The 9479-nt window shown below is 33.7% G+C and overlaps 1 protein-coding gene across 1 annotated transcript; it reads left to right on the top strand.

The window, feature by feature from the left end:
• The first annotated feature begins 2479 nt into the window (after positions 1-2479).
• Positions 2480-3859, top strand: LOC134722373 (uncharacterized). The gene has a single exon (XM_063585990.1). It carries the CDS (start codon positions 2480-2482, stop codon positions 3857-3859), a length of 1380 nt encoding a protein of 459 aa, XP_063442060.1.
• The last annotated feature ends 5620 nt before the right edge of the window (positions 3860-9479 follow it).

The raw sequence follows: 9479 nt of genomic DNA, 5'->3' as shown, positions 1-9479 counted from the left end.
CGTACAACATGTCCTTAGATGCATATCTTTTTATCAATATTAGTTGATTTATTTTTTGAAAAATTACGTCACATGTGCATGTAGATGATTATAGCTTATTGACGTGACTTCTGTGCATTCGTGTTGATTAAAACAACATCAAATATTTTGGCTTTTGTTACATAACATGCAATTACATTTTTCGCAACGGAAATACTTTTAATTTTAATAAGATTTAAAGATTAATTGAAAAAGAAAAAAAAACATAAATTGAAATTATATATGTCCTTATTTAACCCGGAAGTTCCATGTTTTTATATCAACAGTCAGAGCTAGTTAAATTAATCGTACGAAACTAATGTGTTTAATGTAAATGCAAACCTTAGCTTATTCTAAAAGTACAAAATCAAGTCTATTGAGTACACATACGATTGATTGAAACGTGTCCTGTATGCATAATACATCTCAACTTTCCTATGATTTCACAAAATTTCCATAATAAATTAAAATTGTAAAGTCTGCACTTTTGTAAACAAGGAAATACATAATGTAAAGCATAAAAACATTTCGAAATGATTCATAGTACATTTTTCAAAGAGGTTAATATTTTCACCATTAGAGGTGTAACAAAATCGTACAACGTTGATATTTATTAAATCACCTTGTAACAACTAAGCATGTCTGAAAATTGTATACACTTAATAAGTAAAGTATGCACTTCAAATATTAATTCCAAAGATCTTAAATTTATACTATTGATCAATCAGAATTGTCAAATGTCTAAAGCATCAACCATACATTTTCGTGGGAGTTGAATGTTATGGAGGCGGTATTATTCTAGGAATAAACAATGTATTTCAACTGTTATAGATATTATAGATACTTGACAAAAACTGTGTCTGGGTCTGTGTTGCTCCAGGCAAATAAACCCATCATAGATACCAGGACTAAATTTTGTATATATGCCAGACCCGCGTTGTGTCTACAAAAAAACTCATCAGAGACGCTTCATTGAAAAAAGTTAAAAAGGCCAAATACGAATTTGAAGAGGTTTGAGGACCAAAATTCCTGAAAGTTTTTCAAAATACAGCTAAGGTTATCTATTCCTGAGGTAGAAAAGCCTTAGTATTTCAAATACTTCTAAATTTTGTAAATGATTGTGGTAACGGGTTAACTGGAGCATAACTTAGCATTCTATAAAACCAATGATTGAATGGTGCCAATCAAACTCTTTGATGAAACTTTTTCTCAAACAATTGGTGTTTTGTCTTGGTCATCGAAAAAGTGGAAGTTGCTGCATGGCCGATGAAAAAAAATGCTAGTTTTAAACTCAAAATCGGGGAACTACCATTTCATATTCTGTGGTTGCGTGAAGGTGGCAGATGGATTTTTACCGGATTGATTAATTATTTTTTTCTGTTGCTACGCATTCTTGTGTTATTTCTACGACTAGTTTGCATTTTAAGTTTCATTATATTCTCATTATATACACGGAAAACTATATGGTCACCGTACGGCCTTCAACAATGAGCAAAACCTATACATTTAGTAAAAAATATTTAAAAGCCACGAAATGAATAAATATATGAACAAACAAAAAAATCCGCCCCAATTGATGTACAATATAAAGAACGAACAACAAAATGATATAAAGCAACAAACGACAATCGCTGAATTAATTGGTCCTGATAATAGGCAGACATAGACATGATGGGTTCGGGTGGAACTAGTTTGTTTTCTACCTATCCTGGTATAGAAACAAACTATAAAAATCAGTTGAAAAGGACAAAACTAGTCAAATCGATGTAGAACAGAAACATATCTAACGAAATATAAACCGGACGTAACAGGATATTTATACATTCAAAAAAAACAAAAACACTAGGCACATATCGTACAGTACTAAAAAAACTAAAAACAGGCATCTTTATCTCAGACATAAATGTCAATCAGACACATCCAACCACCAATGGACTTAGTGTAGCGACATTACTAACTGTTGGTCTATATTTATCTTTGTTCTTTGTTTTCCTGTAAAAAAATTATTACAGTTCATCCCTGATATAAAGATATAAACATAAGATATATGTCTTACAAACTGACTGATTAGTAGTTGTCGAGAAGACCGCGGGACCGGCAACGTATCGGAAGTCACATTGTATCTAAGGGCGACGTCACACGGCGACGTCTCCATATATTTGGTTAGTAACTAGTAAACGTCAAACTACAAAGCTGTTGTGTATTTTATCAGAGTTATATTATCAGATATCGTCCCCACATTTATGGTGCCGTGACTAATGGAGCTACCAAAGCTGAAATCAAGAAGAACGGCCAATCGTAGTGCCGTTACCAGACTTTTACGAAAATTTGCCGACGCAAAAGAAAGTTCTGAATTCGACCGAGAGGAGTTGTTAGCCACATACGAAAATCTACAACAGAAGAAGAAGTTACTCGACACACTGAATGAAAAAAATGAGAACGCATCATGTTTTATGACAAAATGGAGAGTTTAGTTAGAGGACTTGAATCGCTAGGACAGACACAGGACTCATACGGTAATTTATTAGTTCCGATTATAATCAACAAACTACCCGGAGAAATCAGAAAGCATCTCGCTCGGGAGCATGGTACGACAAATTGGTTATTACCAGATCTTCGAAAAAGTATACATAAAGAGATACAAATCATGGAAGCCGGACAAGTTACACAGACGGAAAGTGATATTTCGTATACTACCCTTTTCGCCGGTGCTAACACACAAAGAAAACACAACGCAAGTACTAGAAATATGAATCAGCATTTAACAGAAAAGCCGTGCATTTTCTGCAAAGACATTCATTCGCCTGCCAACTGCCAGAAAGTACGCGATTTAGATGAACGCATCGCTATTGTTAAACGTAACAATTTATGCTTCAACTGCCTCGGTACACATCACATAAAGGAATGCAAAACGAAAAGCTCATGTCGTAACTGTGGTAAACGACACCACACTAGTTTATGTAATGAAGTTGGACAAACCGCGAACCCCGACCAGAGAAGTGAAAACCGTTTCACTGACACGAAAGATTCCGCTCACAGTTGTACGAACGAAAGTACGACATCTACACCGACTGTAGTTAATCTTGTGAAGGATACCGAGATACAAGAAGACTCAACAGTATTACACTCGTCAGCACAAACTCACTCAAAAGTATTGTTGAAAACTGCTGTGGCCCCCGTTTGGTCAGATCATAATTGCACAGATACGAATATTTTGTTTGATGAAGGCGCTCAAAGGTCTTTTGTAACGGAGAGTCTTGCGCGAAAATTAAACCTGCAGAGAGAAGGAGCCGAAAAGATTCAACTCTCATCATTTGGAGAAACCAACACTAATGCTAGGCGACTCGATAAAGCCACAGTTTATGTTGAAACTGAAACTGGACATAAAATACCTATATATGCATTAATCGTTCAAATGATAGCTACGCCGTTACAGAACCACATTCGTTACATTGACAGGAATAATAACTATTTGCAAGGACTAAAGCTCGCACATCCAGTTACGCAACAGGATTCATTCGAAATTTCACTATTAATTGGAGCCGATTTTTATTGGGAAATAATTGAAGATAAAGTTGTACGCGGAAACGGACCCACCGCAGTCAAATCGAAATTAGGGTACTTACTTTCTGGACCGTTAGAAAAACCACACTTATCAACAGCGTCAAGCATTTTCAATGTTCTTATTTCACATAAAACAGAAGAACACGACTTAGAAGCGTTTAGGAAGATTGAAGCTACAGGAATAGAATCTCCAGGAGTACACGGAAAAGAGAGCTATATAGAGTTTCGCGACGACGAAGATTATACAAAGTTACCATGGAAACACAACAACGATTAAATAGAACATTAAATATTTTTATGGACTTTCGGAGTAAAGTATGACCGAGCATATTTGTTTAGAAATGTGTTACGCAATTATGATGAACTATTAAAGTTATGCGATTTTGTTTTATGAACTACGTTAGTTCATCTGTGAAATTCAAAGAACAGTGATTTTTTCATTTGAGAGACTTTAATCTTAATGTAATTTATATATTGTATTTCAATTTTCTTTTCTACGTAAAGTAATTTTTTTTTAGGCCCCGAGAATGTCGAGAAGACCGCGGGACCGGCAACGTATCGGAAGTCACATTGTATCTAAGGGCGACGTCACACGGCGACGTCTCCATATATTTGGTTAGTAACTAGTAAACGTCAAACTACAAAGCTGTTGTGTATTTTATCAGAGTTATATTATCAGATATCGTCCCCACAGTAGTCTCATATACATCATTTTTGTAAAAGAAGTTATATAAATTTCTTTTCGTTTTAATGCTAAACGAATACCGTAATGCGTAGTAAATTGCACGGATGGATTCACCCGTGTATACTAAATAAAGGCAACAGTAGTATACCACTGTTCAAAACTCTGTTCAAAACTCATATATTCATGGACAAAATACAAAATCGGGGCAACAAACCAAAATCGAGGACAACGCATTAAATATAAGAGGGGAACAACGACAGCGGGAACTTAAATCATTCGACAGTTTGCATTCAATCAGTGTATTCGCTTAATTCTATTGCTGTTGAGATCTGTTTACTTTTACTTTCTTTTCTTCAAAAACAGTTTTGTTGTACAGGTACTGTCTTTCACACGTATAAGATTTTTCTTGATGAATTGTACATTTCAATAGATTCACAAATACACTGTCCCAAGTTACAGTATTTTTTTTTTAATTCATTTACATGTAGTTGTGAATTGTTCCTATTTTTCTTACTATACTTTGTAGATTGCGCAGGCTGTTGGTCGTCTTACTTCTAGTTTAGAGAATGTGATAAGAACGTGTTTTTGCGTAACACGTTCACATGTTGTTATTACGTTCCGAATGTATTATGTAACGACCGGATGCTGCAAAAACTACATCTTTTAGAAAATATGTTGTTTATGTCTTGTATAAAAAAGAAATGCTTTATGTTCGTTTTAACTGGAGGAAAAGAACTTAATGGCTTTGAACTATCTACTAGTTACTGCGAGCAATCTCAAACTTGTAATATGTTTTTTGTGTTTTTGATCTTTGTATCGATCTGTTAAAATAATTAAGCCGTTTATATCATGTTTTTTGTTGTATAGTTTGTTCTTATGTTGTGAAGTTAAGCTACTATCCCATGATAGTAGAAGGGTTGCAAACGTGTGTGATCACGCCACATTCTGTATGTGCCTAACACTTGTCAGAAGCTTGTATTACAATTGTTGTCATTAGTTACTGTTTAACATTTTCGTTTTTCGTTAATTGTTTTGTACATACATTGTTCCTTCAGATATTTTTTAATTTGTCATTTCGGACCTGTTTCTAATGGACGTAAGGACAAAACAATTCTACATATCTTTGTTGCAGGAAAGTAAAAACACACATTGTTGATATCTTGTACGTCTATGGTCAACAGCTGTCTCATTATCAATCATACTAAAAAAATTTATATATTAACTCGCCAATAATGAAGTATTGTGAAAACCAAATAAATAAGAATAAAACAACTATGTAAAAAACATCTTTAAGAAGGGCCTATTAAAAAATATGCAATAATTTAGATGAAATCGATACTTTCTACTTCCAATCTGAAAATATTGGAAACTATATATAGGTATTACACCGTCACTGATACTTTGCATCAATCCCTTCGACGTTTTAATATATGATTCTGTCTTAACTATAAGATAGTGTTATGAACCGATACATATTTAGAAGTCAGTTTTGAGCACTGATGGATAAGGGCTACTTATTTCTCAACACAATTATCTATTATGTAATTGTAATAAACCCAATTTGCAATGGATTATCTGATAATAAGAATCATATGAAATTCAAAATACAAGCGGAAATAATCATTGTTTCAAGTCATTCAACAATAACAACCAACTCAGACTCTGTTATAGAATGCACCATTATGTGTAAAAACACCAGAGATTGCGTGATCGCAAGCTATGATCGTATCACAAAATTATGTAAAATGGATTCTGACAGCAAACCAAAAACAGAAAAATTACAAACTGGAATAATCGCTATAATAAGTAAGTAAGACTTAATACATTTAACATACCTGTAAATGATTTATTGAGAAATTTAATTCAGTCTTAATATCAAACGGGTACACAATTTCTTTATAATATAAAAAAAAGATGTGGTATGATTGCTTATGAGACAACTATCCACAAAAGACCAAAATAACACAGACATTAACAATTATAGGTCATCGTACGGCCTTCAACAATGAGCAAAAACCATACCACATAATCAGAAAAACAAGGCACCTATAAGAAATTGTAAAACAATTCAAACAAGAACACTAACGGCCTTATTTTTGTAAAAAAGTGAACGAGAAAAAATATGTTACACATAAACAAACGACAACCACTGAATTTACAGGCTCCTGACTTGGGACAGGCACATACATAAATAATGTGGCGGGGTTAAATATGTTAGCGGGATCCTCATTATACGGATTTTATATCTGGTTTTTTTAAGAATTGTTCGGAAAACTGTTGTCCTGGCTCTCATAATCACGATATACAGCACGGTTTGAGGAGCCATACTGATGCTAAATACACAATATTCTCTATACGCAGGAATCTTATTTTTTAAATTATAGGTCATGGACCGACTGACTGCTCCGAAAATCCTCAAGGAAGCACCAACGGGGTATACAGGATGTTTGTCAACAACAGCTATATATATGTTTATTGTGATATGGTAGCAGACGGATGGACGGTATTTCTAAGTCTATATTTAAGTACCGGAGTTTCAAATACTCAGAAATTATTTGAATCATAACTTGTGAAAGTACAAATCTAAATTTACTTTTGAATTCAATAAGGTATTGCTAGATGGTTAGATGTTTCCTTTGTCTGGAATGAATTTTAATCATTTTCAAACAGTTTGGACGAGACAATTTCTTGACGAGTACAGATTATAGCAACGAACTGGGTCAAATGAGGTGTACGCTATGAAAAGCTGAGTTATCGCATCGTACTTGTTGCTGACATTTTAGAATGGGGGGGGGGGGGGGGGGGGGTTGTCGCCTAAGATTCTAAATGAATATATCAAATAAAACAAATAACTAGCAGATGATAAATTTTGTGTGTTGAATTTAATGTAGAATACCTTTCTTCTCATGCACCTGCATAAACTTTACTGAACAAACTAAAACACATCAACTATAATAGGAAAACAATGAACAATAGGGACTCTTAAGTGAGAAAAAACGTAAAAGAAACAAGAGAATACTTATTGAAACGAACTATTGGATCACAACTGTCATACTCCTGACTTGTTGCATGACATTTTAAGGACAACATGGTGAGTTAAAACTTTGAATAACGAATAGGCAATCTCCCCGCTTGATGACAATATCTAAAATATCTCTGAAAGACTACACAACTTGACCAAAAACAGCACAAACACACACAAGAACAATCACCATAGATACACGCACACATAAATGATATGATAGTCAACACAACATATAAACTCAGTATTTCTGTATTTTGGTACTGGTATGCGAATATTGTGTTATTTGAGCATGTGCATTAAATGAAAAACATAATGTTTAAGTATTCATCATTAAAAAACTCAAGGTTTAGTCGTCTGCTTATACATGTATTCATGTTATTTGATTATGGTTTAGATTTTTTGTCGACCCCACAGTTTAAATATCTCGAAAAAGTACGATGTGATCATTCAACGTTACAAAAGAATGTTCACCAAGTCTGACTCAGTCAATTGAAAAAGCGACGGCCGTGATTTGCGCTCATAGCTTCGATCTCTTGTTTCTCTATTTAATCAATCATTTTACAGTTATAATTTCCATGTCAGGAATATGACAGTTGTTTTCTATTCGTTTGATGTGTTTGAGCTTTTGATTTTGCCATTTGATTACGGACATTCCGTTTTGAATTTTCCTCTGACTTAAGGAGGCTCGGGTGTCTTCCTTCATCTTGGATTTTAGATAAGCAGATATTTCGATATGAAGCCAGAAAACAAATTCAGGGACCCCATCTTTTCTTTTGCTTGTCTGAAAGCATGTTATAAGAGCAATATTCTCACATTTCATCTTAAAGTTCTTATAGTACGTTTTCGTTTTATCACACACAATTTGATTTTACATGAATAATCTATACAAAATCTGACAATTTTGCGCAACCTATACCGTGAAAAAAAGTCCTATGACCCATACTTTTTAATACAGTTTTGAAAAAAAGCATGATAAAGCTTCATTTTGACAAGTTATCAAAACATTCTGTCAGTTTTAATTAAGACGCCCCAGCCACTTTAAGTACTTTTGTAATTTTATATTGAAATAGCTTTGTAAAAGTCAGTCGCACTTTATAGTTTTTTAATAGTTCGACACATTTGCTTGAACTTAGTAAAAAAAGTTGCTCTTTTCTTATACTTTGTCCATAAATTAAAAATGTCATTTAAAAAAGTAACACGTGCAAAGTGGAAATAATATTGTTTCGATGGATTAAAATATTACGAACATGTACTGCGATGTAACAACTTAAACTATAAAAATACTTCTTTTCCAGTGTTTTGAATGAGAAATAACTCAAAAGTTGTTGTTAAATGTTTTCACAAAAACGTCAGTGTGCACACAAATTTGATACAATTTAAAAAAGAAGATGTGGTATGATTGCCAATGAGACAACTATCCACAAAAGACAAAAATGACACAAACATTAACTACTATAGGCCACCGTACGGCCTTCAACAATGAACAAAGCACATACCGCATAGTCAGCTATAAAAGGCCCCGATAAGACAATGTAAGACAATTCAAACGATAAAACTAACGGCCTTATTTAAGTAAAAAAAATGAACGAAAACAAATATGTTACACATTAACAAACGACAACCACTGAATTACAGGCTCCTGACTTGGGACAGGCACATACATAAATAATGTGGCGGGGTTAAACGTGTTAACGGGATCCCAACCCTCCCCTAACCTGGGACAGTGGTATAACAGTACAACATAAGAACAAGCTATAAAAATCAGTTGAAAAAGGCTTAACTCATCAGATAGACAAAACATACAAGTGGAATCTTTTATATAAAATGGTTCCTTTATATAAAATGGTTACTTTAAATAATTTTGAAAAATATGCAACGATTCTACATATATGTTATAGGTGATCCAAAGACGGCTAGATGGATCAATAGATTTCTACAGAGACTGGTCAGACTATAAGAAAGGATTCGGAAATGTTTCAGGAGAATATTGGCTTGGTAAGTTTGAATATAACTTACACATTGAAATTTATACATTCGCGGTTTCAAACCAAATGGACGAATAATTGGTTGAATTTTGCATGAAAAATAAAGGCATCAGTAGTATACCGCTGTTCAAAATTCATAAATCGATAAGAAAAAACGAAACCGGGTTGAATTTAATTTGATTGTTGGAACCATCATAATGAA

The sequence above is a fragment of the Mytilus trossulus genome, chromosome 6, assembly GCF_036588685.1.
Source record: "Mytilus trossulus isolate FHL-02 chromosome 6, PNRI_Mtr1.1.1.hap1, whole genome shotgun sequence".
NCBI classification, from domain to species: Eukaryota; Metazoa; Mollusca; class Bivalvia; order Mytilida; family Mytilidae; genus Mytilus; species Mytilus trossulus.
Note: the sequence above shows the minus strand (reverse complement) of the source record. Positions and strands in the feature narration are given on the sequence as shown.